Source organism: Perca flavescens, chromosome 11 (assembly GCF_004354835.1).
Source record: "Perca flavescens isolate YP-PL-M2 chromosome 11, PFLA_1.0, whole genome shotgun sequence".
Classification (NCBI taxonomy): domain Eukaryota; kingdom Metazoa; phylum Chordata; class Actinopteri; order Perciformes; family Percidae; genus Perca; species Perca flavescens.
Genome location: NC_041341.1, coordinates 19797986 through 19814695, shown reverse-complemented (window position 1 = coordinate 19814695; position 16710 = coordinate 19797986). Strand labels below are relative to the sequence as shown.

The 16710-nt window shown below is 39.5% G+C and overlaps 1 protein-coding gene across 3 annotated transcripts in view; it reads right to left on the bottom strand.

Moving 5' to 3' along the window:
* Nucleotides 1-16710, bottom strand: part of zmp:0000001200 (dedicator of cytokinesis protein 9) — an 84666-nt gene that overhangs the window by 24069 nt on the left and 43887 nt on the right. For all 3 annotated transcript variants that reach the window (XM_028591978.1, XM_028591975.1, XM_028591977.1), the window contains exons 3-13: nt 15325-15414; nt 12288-12370; nt 10528-10597; nt 8010-8105; nt 7339-7473; nt 4328-4502; nt 2906-2958; nt 2143-2217; nt 1895-2035; nt 923-1135; nt 340-462 (exon numbers count right to left, since the gene is read on the bottom strand). In XM_028591978.1, the coding sequence (XP_028447779.1) occupies nt 340-462; nt 923-1135; nt 1895-2035; nt 2143-2217; nt 2906-2958; nt 4328-4502; nt 7339-7473; nt 8010-8105; nt 10528-10597; nt 12288-12370; nt 15325-15414 (1254 nt within the window). The remainder of the gene's footprint in view (nt 1-339; nt 463-922; nt 1136-1894; nt 2036-2142; nt 2218-2905; nt 2959-4327; nt 4503-7338; nt 7474-8009; nt 8106-10527; nt 10598-12287; nt 12371-15324; nt 15415-16710) is intronic.

The window sequence follows — 16710 nt, the reverse complement described above, 5'->3', positions numbered from 1 at the left end:
TGTGATTTGAGCTTCATCACTTTAGACACATGAGTTGGTCTCAACCCTGCAACATTGTATCATATTCAGCATGCTGCCATACACACACACAAAAACACAATTTTCTGTGTGCCTGTATCACATTACTACCCACCACGGTCCCTTCAGTGCACAACCACATTTGTACTGCCAAAGTCAATGCTTGTGTTGAGCGTCGGTGCAACTGGTCAGCACTTAAAAACAAGGATGATGATTATCTGTGTATAATGTGTGGAATACTCTGGTGGAATCTGCTGAGTCTGGGGGAACATGTTGCCTCGTGTGGAGAATGGTGATGGAACTTCGTGGGTGGGTACGTACCTTTGTGGAGTCTGAACTCTTCATGTACGGCTCGGCACAGTGGTTGATTCCCCCCTGGAGCACCTTCTCTATGCGAGCCACCAGGAAGATATCTGGGTGGGGGCACGTTACCGAGAACACTCCCTGTGGGGACGATGAAAATGTTACAACTTCCTCAATGCTGAATATTTATTTGACATCTGAATTGATAGATTTTAATATAAAACAGAAGACACATTTAGGTAGGGGAGTTGTTGAGCAATTGTTTAGCCATGCTAGAGATGTCGGTCTGTCAGTTGGTCCAGACTGAAATATCTCAATAATTATTGGGTTTGCCATGGAATTATTTACATTCATGAGGAGAGGATTAATCCTAATGACTTTGCTAATGTCCTGACTTTTCCTCTAGTGCCATCATCAGGTCAAAACTTTAATTTGTCTAATTGTTTTATGTGAAAATACCTGCAAATCTAATGACATCCCCATCAGCCTCATATGTACTTGGGATGTTTTGTACTAATCAGCAAATGTTACACGCTAAACTGAGATGGTGAACACGGTAAACATAGCAGCTAAACATCATGTTGGCATTGTCATGACTTACCAGTCTTGGATACTGCATGGCTGCCTCTGGCACCCCATGGACCAACCGCTGCCCCTCAGGGTGGGTGTCCCCTCCCCCGTTCATATACTGACTGGTGTTACTGGGCACCATGCCCCTTACGGACGGGTGGTTTAAGTCCACGTGGAAGTCAGAGGAGATCTTCCTGCCATTCTGGATGTCGAACAGTGACAGGTTGACATAAAATGGCTCCACCTGAAGGAGGAGAGTAACAATTCTGTATTAGACAGATGATGCTGATGATGGTTTTAACCAGTCTGCAAGATCTTGACAACACACAGCTAACTAGATAGTTACTGCATTTCCACCCTACTTTCAGGCCGGGATAAAGTATAAATCCACTCTGACAGCAAATGTAATACATCACTTCACTGTATTACTTGCAACGTTTCCCTTAGCCAACCTAAATAATTAATAACATTAAAGACAATGTGCACAGCATTATTTAGTTCCACATTTGCACAAAATAAAGACACTTTAAACTATATATACCACTATTTAAATAAAATCATCTCATGTAAATACACTCATCTTACAGTTCTTATGCAGTATCTAATGCTCGGGATTCACCAGCGGAGGTAGCCGGTTCAACCACGCCTCAAAGTATCTGCTCTGCACGTATGCGTGTGTGTGTGTGTGTGTGTGTGTGTGTGTGTGTGTGTGTGTGTGTGTGTGTGTGTGTCATGTCAGTGTATCCGTGGAGACATGTTGACTCTTTAATAGACAGTTTCTGTTGAGAGGGGCAGCAGGACATCAGGCTCCATTATACAGATTGCTCGCCATTACTAAGTCTGTAGCCTGGTTGCTATGCCAACAGGAGTCCTTCAGTGGCTCAAATAATGAGGGGAGTCCATCCGGCCGCTCTAACAAACCATTTCATCCGTCTGTAGTCAGCCGGATAATGATATTTCTGTTATTTAGGGCCTATTGTGGCCAGAAAAAGATCAGCCTTACGTTTGTGGTTGGTCCCTCCTCGTTCTCGGCCACACAGCTTTGCAGGTTGAACGCGAGGTCATTGCAGTTCACCAGAACACGCTTACCAAACTTCTCTTCAAACTGCTTCACATCCGGCTCTATTCCTGAGAAATCAAGTTTCTGAAGACAGCACAATGGAAAGCATTACATTTCATTAGGGAGTGTTCAGTTGGATCTCATTACCACATGAGAATAAGTGAACTAAAGCGTGCTTTACATTTAATTACCTGTGTGTCAGGGTCCAGGGTGAACAGCTTCAATCTGGTCTCGTTCCTCATCCTAGACTCTATATCTCTTGCACTCTGAGGACAAGAAAGGCATTTCCTAAATCGATTTAAACCACAAACTGTCTGAAACTTCAGAAGCATCATTTAAGAGATTTCCAATCAGTTTGGTTTTGTCATCTGGAAATGAGGCTTCATATTTTACAGGCTGATCACGCTGAGCAGAGAGTGAGGTGGTACCACCATACACTTCAGTGCAGCACACTGTAACCGTCAAGCTGTTTCCTAGTTAACTGTTACCACCAGTTTCCATGCACATATGTCTTTACTATTGCATGCCACTCAGCACTGTTCCAGCATGAAGAACTGAAAAAAACTACTTTGGCAGCCTGTAAGTCATCTGTCAGTCAATCATTTAAAAAAACACAGATGATTCTATCCTCAAAAATCTTTAAAAATCTTGATGCAGGTGTCATAATGTCAAAGCAAGTGTCAGCTTTTTCCACTACTGGATATCTTGCATATCTTGAATATTGTTGGAAGCATGTTTAAAGGCCTGACGTTTAATTTGCAGAAAACAAATGAACGACTGAGAAATTAGGTGTGTAATAAGCAACTCTTAAATCTAAATCTGAGCCACATTTTTATGGCAAAAAAGGCCCTCTTCCTTACAATTTAAAGAAAGGAGGAACAGAGATTTAATGCTGCAACTCCGTGTGATGATGTACTGAAAGTGTGAGCACATAGCTGAGAAGGTAGGACCTACCTGAAAGCTGTCCATGCTGCCAGAGGAACTGTCTGACTTTCCAAGATCATCATCTACAGGGACAAACAAGAAATAATTGGATGCAGGCCAAAGATTGGAGCATAACCAAAACCTCCTTATGTTGTAAAACCTCCTTAATCGCTTACTGACATGTCAAAGTTCGGTAAACAGTAATTCAACTGTACATAAATCAGTAAGATTGAGCTGGAGATACTGCAGGTCTCAATGGTACATTTATGAAGGCTCAGAGATCTCCTCAAGAACAATTGTTTTTCACTCTCATGCACAACATGGTTAATACAAGCTGGGGAGATTGGGAAGATTAGTGGAGTGTTATTTGTAAAGGCATTCAGCCTCTTTCCTCCACGGTTAAGCCTCCTATGAGACAGGAGGTGAGTATTAAAAGCCTGGGTGGTCTGATATCACATCATTACACTACAGGGCCAGGAAGAAGTAGGGGAGAAGTGAGCCCTGAGTAGTGAGTGGATGTTGGTGTGAATGAGCCTCAGGTTCATACAGTATCCCAGAGTAAATAAATGGATAATGATGAGTGGACTTAATGGATCTTCAAGTATAGTTAATTATTATTTTGGATATAATAACTGAGGGAATGTTTCATTTTAGGAGCTGAGTGTACAACATTTCACCATTGTAGCTTCTATAACAATTGCATTAATTACGGTTTATCAAATGTTTAGGGCTGCAACCAATGATTATTTTCATTATCGATTATCCTGTCGACTATATTCTCCATTAATCATTTTATCTATAAAATATAAGTGAAAAACGTCCATCAAAATTACTTGAAGCCCCAGCTGACATCCTCCTTTATCTCGTTATATCCGACCAACCGTCCAAAGCTCAAAGATATTCACTTTACAACCAGAAGATTAAGGAAACCAGTTCAATTTAAGAAGCTGGAACTGGACATTTGTTCCTGAAAAAAGTACTCAAAATGATAAATTATCCAAATAGTTGCAGATTAATTATTAATTAATTATTATTTATTATTAATTAATTAATTAATCTGTTGATCAACTAATAAAATAATGATATAATCATTGCAGCTCTGCAAATTTTAACCAGCAACTACAGTAGAGAGCATGTTGTCTGGACACTTTAAGAAGTAAAACAGTTATATTATTCACATAATCTGGCTAGTGTGACCACACAAAAGCTGCTTTTGTCCGACATATTTTAGTCTGCAAAAACGGTTTCTTAATTAAACCACAGACGTTTTTACAAGACGATGAAAAACGTATTAAATTATTTCTCATCATGAACTTTGATAATATTTTGACTAACACAAAATAATATTTCATTTCATATTTGTGTTCCTTCGGGCGCTGGAAAAATACACACACACACACACACACACACACACACACACACACACACACACACACACATACACACACACACCATCATGAATGTCTCCGTTCCTCTTCTCCTGCATAGCGATCTCAAAGCTGCTGTGCAAGATCTTGTTGAGCGTGTTGATCCAGTCCTCCATCTCTCCTTCACTGTCTGAAGCCAGCAGGTAGGTACTCTTATCTTGCATCTTCAGCTCAAAAGCAAACCGCCGAACTTTGTTGTTCTGCATCCACAACATTCAGATAAGAGCAGGAAAGAAGAGAAAAGGGGAGAAAAAACAACATATAAATTAAGTAAATCCCAGTTTGCTTTACTTTAATTTGACCACTTCCTTGTATTATGCTGTTGGAGACTGCAACAATAAAGTCAATATTCAAAAACAATATAATTGACTAAAAATGACACTATTTAGCTCCAAAGATCTACAAAATGTGAGTCACTGTTTTGAGAGGCTAAACCCAGATTTAATTCAACTGCCATAGAAAGCAAATGGACAATGTCAGTTAGGGAGGAACAGATTTTTTCCATCTGCGTAACAAAGCCTGCAGCTCTGCCAGGACCACAGCAGAGACTTTTCTAAAGTCAGATGGAGCTGCTGAGTGAAGTCAACAGAAAACGAGCCAGATCTGCAGTGTGCTTAACTATGACCTCAATGATGTCACTGTCCTATTTGGGCTTTTCTCTTTTACAGACCATTCAGAACACATAAATGCTGATTCAACTGCAGTTGTCCATGACACAGCGTTTTAATAAAGTATTCATGCAGTATTTCTTGAGTTGAATATGGAAGTCATCTTATTCTTGTCAGCGGTTAGTGGAGTGTTGTGCTGTGGTTATCACTGTAGCCTGCCTGCAACGTTCAAACAGCAGAGTGGGAGTGATAGGGAGGGAGACTGGCTGAGTAAACATGGAGTGGGGAAATAAAACTGGAGTCTTGATAAACAGACTTAATCATCTGATAGGTAGGAGGACTGGTCTCAGTTGCTGCACACATCCTCCAGGAAATGAGTTGACAAACTAGTCAAAATAGTTTTCATGATATTATTAGTATGTGTATTCTTATGACAGTAAAGTAGCAGAAAAGAAAAGCAAATAAATAAATAATAAATAAATAAAACCTCAAACCACAATTATCAGTAGACATTTCTAAGCCCTTTTGTTCCTTGTTAACCTATAGGGACCGCTGTTCACCTCATTATGTGGCAAATGCTTTGTGTGTTGGAGCATATGTTGGCGTCTTAACAAAGCGGCGGAGCAGCTTGAGGCTCAGAGTGACGTCACTCCACATACCATTACATCTGCAGTTCTACTCACTTTTAAGTTTAAGCCAGATGATCTTTGTGATTTTTGTGTGGGGCTGTGCAGTGCTGCTGAATCGCTACAGCAGGTTAACCACTAACAGAATGGTTTACTGATTAAAGTACAGGCTCTACTGTTTATCATAATCAGCGTATAACCAAACAAGATTTGAGAGCATCTCCTTAATTTGATAGATATGCGATCAGACTTTTTTTTTTATACTTTATTAATCAGAATCACAATTTTTTCACACTGTTGTTATTATACACGTTACACACAGGCACTGAATTACACACACCTATACACCTATACATGCACTAATAGAGAGATGTCAGAGTGAGGGGGCTGCAGCTGTTGATGGACAGGCCCCTTGAGCAGTTGAAGGTTCGGTGCCTTGCTCAAGAGCACTTTGGCAGTGGTGAACTGACACCTCTCTACCAGTCCACCACCATACTTTGGTCCGTATGGGGACTTGAACCAGAAACCCTCCAGTTCCCAACCCAACTCCCTACAGACTGAGCTACTGCCACCCCAATTGTTGTAGCCTTGGCTGGTTAGCATTCCCTTGTCCTTTGGTCAACCGGTCCTCACAGCATCCATCCAGATTATAGTATGTATTATACATCCATACGTTTTCTGAACATCTACACAGTTGGTCTGTAGATTATTATTAATGAGGTACATACATGTATGAACCCCTTTGTGGACAAAAATGTTCCTCTATTAGTGCCCATTACATTTAATTACTAAGAAAATTCAAATAAATGTTGAAAAACTAATGACAAATGTTTTGCTTTTTAAAATGTTTTTGGTTCTTTTTTTTTTATTTCTCTTTGTATGTTTGTTTAATAATTACATTACATTTTAGTTTTGATTAGTGTATCCACCTTGTTTTGTTTTAATAATGGATTAGCGATTTGCGATATAAAACATACTGTATGTTATTGCACAGAAATTGGGCAATGCAATCCTCTCATGTTTCTCGCCAGACTGGACTGAACCAGGAGGTCTTACTTCCCTTCTGCCAACACTGAGGAATGTAATGTCTGTGGTTGAAAACTTGGTGGTGGCGAGTTTTGGGGGAACTCAGGGGCATGGCATGGACACCATAACCTGCACTGATAAAACCTCGAAAAAAAAGCATTCAAACACCATGTTTGAATGCTCCTTGAGGCTGATAACTCTCCCTCTCCACACAATAGGAATCAGACAGTCCTGGAAAAACACTCAACCAATTTCAGATTGATGCCAGCTAGGTGCCTTATCAGTAAGGTCAGTTTCTTTCCATCTATTGAGATGATAGACAGATGATAATGCACCTAGTGAGTTTTGGCCTACACGATGCATGCACGTGGCATTGATTGTGAGGCTGATGGAAAGTGCACGGAAGTGAGACCTCAGCATTCACCTTGTTTTACCAGCTGAGAGTCAGCAGTAAAGCATAACCTTGGGGAGGAGAGAGCTCAGGTTTCAGGGAAATGAACAAGAGAGGGTCTCACAGGTAGTTTTCAGCAGCAGCAGACCATCATGGTTAGAGAAAATTTGCTATAGCTCTGTTATATAATTTGTTTTGGCTTACGTTTTATTCTGCATCTTGAAAAATATGTTTGTAGAGAAAAAAATTGTGAAGAGAAAGTTTCTATGTCCGTTTTGGGACCAGGCCATGGGATATCCTGTTTGGCAAAGCAGGTCACCCAGTGTCATCGCAGTTTAACAATCACTGCCTTCGTGCCAAAGATAAAGCAAATTTTAGAGCATACCTGAACCACACCCATGCAGGAGTCCAAGAAGATGGTTCCTTTGGGCTCTTTGGAAATCTTCTCATCCTTGTAGAAGTTCAAATTATAAGAGCCGTCCCCGAGCTGGGTTAGATGGAAATACCTCCTCTTGAATGACTGAAAAAAAATTAAAGTTTCAATAATTGGAAAACAAAATGCAATGTTTTGGTCATAACAATTTAAAGTCCTCTACACACCCTTTGCATGATATAATATCAAAAACTTTAGTCTGAAGACAGAAATCTACACTCTGCTAATATTATGTATTTTTTTTGTAATTCTTTACATTTTTCATCATTGCTACGTACACAACATAAATACAATACATCATTTGTAAAGAAATAGGGCTGCAACCAAACCTTATTTTCATTCTAGATTTATCTGTTAATTATTAATCAAATAAGCGTCTTGTCTATAAAATGTCCGAAAATTGTGAAATGTGCCCACCACAAGTTCCCACAGCCAAAAGGTATTCAACTTGCCAAAAGCCAATCCTGACTCATTTTAGATGCTGGAACCATCAAATGTTTAGCATTTGTGCTTGAAAAGTGACTCACTCAACTTTTCAAAACATTTGCCATTTCTGTCGAACAAACAATCAATTCATTGACTAACGGTTTGAGTTCTGAATGTGGCCAACACCACTGTCTCACCCTCATGGTGACGCTGATAGCACTGTTCATGTTGCCTTTATAGAGCCAGCCATGTTTGGAAAACCCGCCTTTCTGGGATCCCAGGGAGGCCGTATCCTGCAGGAAATAACGACACAAGACAGACAATCATCGCATCACATCATATCCACAAATGTACTAACTGAGTAAAATTCACATTTTCCAGCTTTGTGTGTCTGAGCATATGTTGCCGTTTTAACAAAGCGCAGGAGCAGCTAGAGGTTCAGTATGACATCACATGCCATTACAGCTGCAGAGTTAAACATCTGCAGTTCCACTCACAAAGCAGTTTCTGCTGGTTGTGTTTAAGTCAGATGAGCTTTGTGACATCAACAGAGCAGAAAACTCATCAACTGAATGTGGTATGGGGCCGTGCAAGGCTTCTGAATTAATGCAGCAAGTTAATCACCAACAGAATGGTTTACTGATTTAAGTACAGGCTCTGTATCAGAATCAGTGTATATCCAACTGAATCAAAACATATTTTGAGAGCATCTCCTTAATTTGACATATTTTGACTTCAAACAGACTAGAGGAATGGGGCGTAACACTGGTATGGACCTTATAAAAGCATCAAACAAAGGGATATCAGCCACCGACAGAAAAGGAAATCTAAAATATGTCTGTTACCTTATTGTGTAACTGTTAAATGGGCTTGTTGTAAATATATATTATCTAAATCATATCCACAAATGTAACAAGGGAGTGAAATTCACTTTTTTTGTTGTTGCAATACTGCGGCATGGGACAAATTACTCCATACATGCTGTTAACACACCCTGCCGAAGCCTCGCCTTTGAAAAAACCTTTGATGTTGTGCTTTGAGATGACACAGAGGAGAACAAGATGTAGGTCTGTCTCAGTCCAAACAAGCAGGGAGAGGAACATTAAACAAACTATGACTGTTAAACAAAATAAATATCTCCATCTTCACAGCAGATACATGACACGAGGACCAGATCATCTCACACTCATAAGGCGGGTAGCATTAGATCACATACGCCCAAACACAAAGCTACCCTGATCCACCAGCTATCGGGATCTGTAAAAATAAACCAATTAGGAGAGTAATGAAGGAAGAAGAGCCGGGTGCTGTCCTGCTTAAGATCAGGCTTGCGTGCCATTTACAGTTACACTTCCTGACTTTGAACGACTACAGTGTATCCCTGACAATTTCACACAATGAGAAGAGTGAATGGCCTTTCAAGATGTCTTCATCCTGGTCCAAAGCTACTTCTTCTTCTGTCAGTCTAATAAAGCAGAAGGGGATTTTAAAGGTGCTGGCAGGATTTATAATATCTTTAACGTGCTTTGTGGAGTGATCTAAAAAGCATCTGGAAAGGTTCAGTGTCCGTTTCTCTTCGTCAATGTCTAGACAACATTCACCGGTCCGCAGGGAGGCAGACAAATTACGGCTTCATTCTTTCTGACCTCCAGAAAACAAAAAACAAAAAAGCAAACAGTTGCATTACTAAACTCCAGTCAGTCAGACAAAGAGAAAATGAACCAAATCTCACAACTGATGTTGCATGTGGTCCAAAACACACAATCATAAAGACATAAATGATTTATTCTGGGGATTTTAGAGGATGAGTTCAAATCCTTTTCTTTCATCTGCAAAAGCAACCTCCCAGTTTGTTGTGAAGAGATGGAGGCCAGAGAGAGAGAGAGAGAGAGAGAGAGGGTGTATCTTGTCCTTAGTTGTGTTGAAGTCCTGCCCCTCCTGTCCTGTCAGAGGTGAGGCTGACTGTGAGGCTGACCCCTGACGACCTAGCACAGCTTTCCTCAATCACAGCTGCACCAACTAACACGCAGTTAAAAAGAAAAGAGACACTTGGTAGTGTTTCTTTTCTAAAAAACCCAAAGCTCCTGTGTGTAACAGAGTATTTCAACACATTTTGTTGCCCATAGGAGGCGCAGTTTGACATATGCAGGTCAGAGTCATCATCATACATCTTGTGAAGGAGTGTGACCTTTTAGTATGTTCAGATAACATTTCAGCCACAGCTTCGTATCATCTTTGAAGACTCAAATCAGCCATTCCAAAGACAACAAACAGTTCATCTATGCAAAAACACACACACACCCACTCCATCATACATGAATTCAAATAAGATGAAAAGATTCAAATGTTGCTTGTGTAATTGTGTAAAAAGACTGGCTGTTTTGAGACATGGTGTGCCAGCAAAAGTCTTTAAGTCTAATTACACTTAATTATTTCCATTAAATCCAGCGATTAGACACAAAAATGCCTCTTTAATCTCTTTAACAGCTATAATGAAAACAGGAAAGGCAAAACTGATGACTGGAATTTGACGCATTTAGCAGCATGTAGTCTTTTCTTTGCCGGGATTCTAATAAAGAGATGTAATCCTGAATAAAAATGCAGTCGAGTAACACTGCAAATACAGATACTTTATTACTCTGAGCTGTTGATTGGATTATTTTTTGGTAAATCAAGGGATGAAAAGTCTAGACATTGTACAAGACATACACTCACCTCATCTTTGTCGACATCCTCATCCACTTCAAATACATGGACAGCCAGTTTATCAGGCCTGGACACTTTGCTGTAAAAAAGAAAAATCAATTCTCATTAACAGGCATGTATATCAGTATTAACAAGATCATAAAACAACACATAACATCATCAAAAAGTACAACAGATTACCACAGTGAAGCTCAAGGTAACTGCGTACTCTGATACTACACTTGGTTCAAATTTTGAGATATTGGAACTTGACTTCAATATTTGCATTTTCTCTGAAGTTTTGTCCATTAAAGGTTCCGTAGGTAACCTTTATAAAAAATAACTTTTCTCACTATATTCTGACAGTAGCACATGAGACGGATAAATCGGTGAAAAAAAAACATGTTTCTCTGCATCCCCCTAATGCTCCTTATGGCATTTTAAAGTTTTGACCGCGCCCAAAGTAAAACAACCAATCAGAGCCGAGGAATCTCTAACGTCAGTCACTGCTCGTGAACTCCAATCAAACTGTCAAACTAGGCAGTGCTGATCGAATATGAATCAAGATTCTGTTATTGCGTTGCCCACATTTACTTTCAATGTTTTGGCACATTTTTATTGCTAGTACTTGAATTTTTAGCACTTGACGTTTAACAGCACTGTTTTGCCTATTGGCTTTCATTTCAGTTTACTCTGCTAATCTTTCGAGCACATGTAGTCTAAAACGGTGTGACTGAGATGTGATTTTCCCCTATGTTTTCGCCATTGTCTTTGAAAAGTACATTTTAATTTGCAAAGTTGTCTCAGAAAGGCAACATTGCAAATGCAAATTCAAGGAGTTTAAAAGCAGCACTTGACTGTTCAAGGAAACATGTTACGGTGTATACTGCCTGCTGGAAAATGAAAAGGAGCCAAAGGTAAGAATCACTTAAACAGTGTGACATTTCAGGCAATCCACGTCATGGAGTATTGTTTTAACTTCCCCAGATTCAGTCAAGTGACAGAACATTCTGGCAGCAGTGACAGTGTCAAGATCATAAGGTCATTGTCAACTCATATTCTAACATGTTGCCAGTAAAATACATATTCTTTTGGGAAGAGGCTGGAGCTGATGACACAATCTCTGGACAATGAGGGTGGTTTCCACACCGGCTGCAGCAGGGAGTTATCCAGTGCACCGTCAAAAGGAAATACTTCTTTGTTGCTGGTAAATACGAATTATTTGCAGTTGCTGCGTTTCCTTGTAATTAAGTCACAACAACATTTGGTCAGAAGCAGGAAACAAAAACATGACAGTTTGTCTAGGTGACCTGAAAACACACAAAAAAATAGTGTGTGCACTGTGTCTTTTAGTTTAAAACCTCTGGCATCCTTATATTTTATGCAGTAGCTGATCTTACCTGCCCATCATAAGAATGTCTTGGCTCACTACCACATTACTGTGGTGTGAATATAGTTTACAGTAGTGATGAATTTTTTGTTTTTTTTAGATAATTTTTTGGGGCATTTTAGGCCTTTATTACTGACAGGAGAACTTAGACTTGAAAGATAGATAGATGTATAGATAGATAGATAAATACTTTATTCATCCCTAGGGAAATTTTAGGCATCCAGTAGCTTAGACAACCATAACACAACAAACACATACACACAGGGGAGAGAGAGGGGGAATGACATGCAGCAAAGGGCTGCAGGTTGGAGTTGAACATGCGGCCGCTGCATCAAGGACTAAGCCTCTTTATATGGGCGCGCTCTCTACCAGGTGAGCTAACCAGGCGCCTATGACTTACTTTGGAAGCTGTCGAAAGTCTCCAGAATAGTCCTCATACTTGTAGTTGACAACATGCCAGTCAGACTTGTAGGTCTTAATGCACTGAGAAGACAATGGAAACAAATTACAGACCCCTATAACATACTGAACATTGTGTCAAAGTTGTAAAATACACATGGAAGAATTACTTTAGGGCTGTGCTAAGGTGTCAGTATGAGTCAAATGAACTAACTTGTGTTGTCCAATCATATCTGAAGGCAAATGTGTTTAGATGTTCAGAAAGGGCAAACTTGAAGGCGGGCTGAAAAGCTTGCCGTCATTGAGTGAGGCGAGATGCAATTACTGTTTAAATATCAGGGGGATTACGGTGCACACTTTCACACAGTCTTTCCTTGAAGGGATTCATGGTTTTGCCCTTGGCTGTACACTCAAAGCAGAAGCCTGAAATCTGCCTACAATGTCACAGTTGCCCATTTGCTGCAAATTTGTAGTGAAAAATTATCAGATTTCACACAGGTCCCTCTGGAACCACAAATGGCTTTATACAACTTTTTACAGTAGGCAGAAAATAAAAACTACCCACAAAATTAAAGTAGTGTTGAATTGAAGAAAGCAAAATCACAATGCAATGATTGTTTTGAGCAACAATTTAAGCCTCTATCCAGTGACATCCTTAAAGAGTAGTATGGTCAGTGTTCACACTCCCTGTCAGTCTGAATCACCCATTTGCACAAACTGGGAGGGAGTGTATCTCTATCTCCCTTTACTTGGAAAGGAGACATCTGTTCATTGTCAGTCAGTGATAGGAGCAGCTCACTCCTATCACTGGTATCTATTCTGCAGAAATATGTGCCGTTTACAAGAACTGCCCCAGCAGGGAGATGAAATGCAACCTGATCAGGAAAGGGATCGGAAACAGAGAGGATCCTGCTGGGTTGATCCCATAGGTTGATCCCCACAGCTGTTCTGGTGATGTCAAACAACACTTGACCGGGAGTTTTAGTATCGTTTTGACTTCAGACAAGGCTCCCTAACAACACTGACCTCTGACCTGGTAGGTAAACTGCCGGCAGCCAGTTGGTCTCTGGCTTAAAAAGACTGATTGGTAAACCACTGTGATGGTTAGAGAAAGAAACATTTCCCCTCTTGTAGCCATGATTTATCATTTTATCAACCACAACTGGAAACAATAAGGACTTTTTTTCAGTCTCACTGTAATTAAATGAGTACACAAACACATCTCAAGAGCTTCTGTGTTTTTAAGAACGTTTAGAACTTATTCTGTCTTATGGCCTTTTGCTGACATTTGATAGCAGATATGTTCAAGACTCAACACAGACAGACAGCACTATAAACCAACACTGACAGACAATAACCAGTTTGATAAATCTGCGGATTGTGTAAATTATTTGCTCTAAATCATTCCTACATCCCCTGCCATGAATAGATATTACTGAGGAAATGCAGTACAAATAGTCCATGATCTGTAATGAGTCCAGATACCATTTACGTAACAGTTTCTACTTTAAGTTAGATGAATGTTCCATTTAGCGGAAATAAATTGGTTTCCTGATCAGCTGTACCAGTTGCCAGTACCAGCTGCTAATATTAGGTCACAAATTGGCCAATGACTCACATTAGTGTCACTATTCTGCAGCAATGTGTCTGTTTGGTTTAGGTGCTATGATATACTTTCCTCCTTACTACCAGACTTTGCACTTACAGTATGGTCACCATGTTTTTATGTTCTGCAATTTAAGAAATGTATAGTACTAAAAGTGCTCTGTTTTTTATTTGTTTTAATACCGAGATGAATAAAAGTTTCTCTCATAATCATAACGATTACACTGACTTGACCTGCAATTTTTACCTTTAGTGTCTATAAAACTACTAAATGTTGCCAATGATTAAGTTCTGTGGGATTACTGCTCCTAAATATTCACAATTTCCCTCAGATTTACACTGAAGTTAAAGGTCCCATGGCATGAAAATTTTACTTTAGGAGTTTTTTTTTAACAATAATATGAGTTCCCCCAGCCTGCCTATGGTCCCTGAGTGGCTAGAAATGGCGATAGGTGTAAACCGAGCCCTGGGTATCCTGCTCTGCCTTTGAGAAAATTAAAGCTCAGATGGGCCGATCTGAAATCTTGCTTCTTATGAGGTCATAAGGGGAAAGGTTACCTCCCCTTTCTTTGCTCTTCCCGCCCAGAGAATTTGGCCCGCCCATGAGAGAGAGACATCATGGCTTGCAAACAAGCAAAGCATGGTAGTTGGTCAAGGCCACACCCCCACCTTCCACCTTGCCCCCCCTCTCTCCTCCTCAATAGCATTTAAAACTACAGACATAGAAATGGCACATCATAAGGAAAGCTCATTGTGGGACTGGCTCTCGTGGCTGTAATTCTGCACCAAGGCTGAATTTTGGGAAAGAGACTTCAGATACAGTATTAGGGGACCACTAAGACCTATATAAAAGCATCCAAAAAGCAGCATGTCATAGGACCTTTAAATAAAACCGTTTCTATGGTTTAATAACAACATTTAAACAGCATTGTCTAAATCTACTTGTCCCAGTGCTTTTGTTGAAACTATGTCACACTCACATTGAGGAGTGTGCCATTTGTCTTTTCTAGCTGGAAAAAATGTCTAAATGTCTTATGTATCATTTTATGCATTTTCTCTTTATATCTTTTACATCCAGTTTGAAAAAATATAGTTCAGTATTATTTGTTAAAAGTTTACCATTAAAACATCAACTACTATGCTTCATCAGGACTGTGGTGTGGTTTCATATCAGATTTGATGGAAATTGGTCTGGTATCAGATTTTGATTACAATGTTGCTAAATCCTGATTGGTGTATGCAAATACATTTCATTATTTTATCTTTTTTTTCTCCATCTGAGCTCTTTCCACTTCAGACAAAAACACAAATACAGAAATCTCTAATTTGAAATATCCAAAATAGGAAAAAAATGTTTATGTAACAACCCCATTTGCTCATACTAAGAAGTTGATTAAAAAAATATGTTTTTGGGGGACTTTAAATCAGCTTACCTCTTGAACAAACAGACTCTGGGCCTCCCGCTCTGCATTTATAGGCACTGTAGGGTAGAGAGTTCTCCCTTGCCGCCTCAAAGTTAAAATCTGCAAAACAAAGCAATGGTTTATTCAACAAGAGAAAAGGATCAGGGAGAAATTACAACAAACATGACAACATTGTAAAAGTGAAAACAAAATGTGGAAGACATTGCTCAAGCTGGACACCCAGTATTACAGTTTGTGGTCTCAGCTGGACACAGTTGCTCCAGGGCATTCTGTTAAATATTATTCTATGTTTGAGAAAGGACTGATGACTTTCTGAGGGTTCAAAGGGGCAGTATGTGAGGGAGGCAGGAGGCATGTCCATACTGTTCAGCTCCAGGACCCACAGACACACCCTGAGTCTGGCTCTATGCCACTGTTGTCACGCACTCTGAGTAATCAGCATCTCAGCATATCTAATGCTGGGTTTAAGATTTTCGCTAATGACCAACAGGTTCAGTGTGCACTGAAGCCAAACAGCAGTTTCATAGCAGAACAAGAAAGATGAGTAAAAGCCTTAAATTACATTTTAATAAGACTAAGTGTCGACAGCCATGCTAGCTACTCTGTAAGGCAATCTCAGTAAATCTTTCACTCAATAGACAACCAATAGGTCAGTTTTAGTGTGAAAGCTAGAGCTCTATTCAAACTTGCCCTGAGTAAAATACTGCTTTGTGCAACACCATCAGGTTTTAGCAGGAGGATTAATATAAAAATAAAGTGCATTTGACACATAATCCCTGCGAGCAAGAGTGAACTATGAATACAACCATTAAGTGAAGCCGTTCAGCTGACTGAGTTAAAAGGAAACTGAATTGTGGCTTTGTGCAAGTCAAATGCTGGTCAGTTATGTTTTCTATGATGAGAGGGATGAAGACAAAACTTCCATTATATTTTCCCCAACATGTTTTTATTAAAATTAGAAGCGCTTTGAGCAGAAATATGTTCCATGTCATTGGTTAACAGTCCAATTGACCAAAGAGCTAATCAAATGAAACTACTTTGAGCACATAATGTGTGTAGCTATTGAAGAAAAATCACATTAGTCAAGTCAAATGTGTTTATAATCCTATAAATATCACTCCATCCAATGCAATCCAATGATCCCTTGAACACATTAAGTTGATACTAATAATTTTTTCTTAAATATAATTATCTGCAGATGAAATGTTTTCCCTTTTATCAGAAGACATACATGTACAATACAGAATAGGGATGGGCAATATATCAATATTATATCGATATTGATATGAGGCTAGATATTGTCTTAGATTTTAGATATCATAATATGACAAAGGTTTTAAAAGGCTGCATTACAGTGATGTGCTCTTTTTAAAATCTAGTTGTGTAAATATTTTG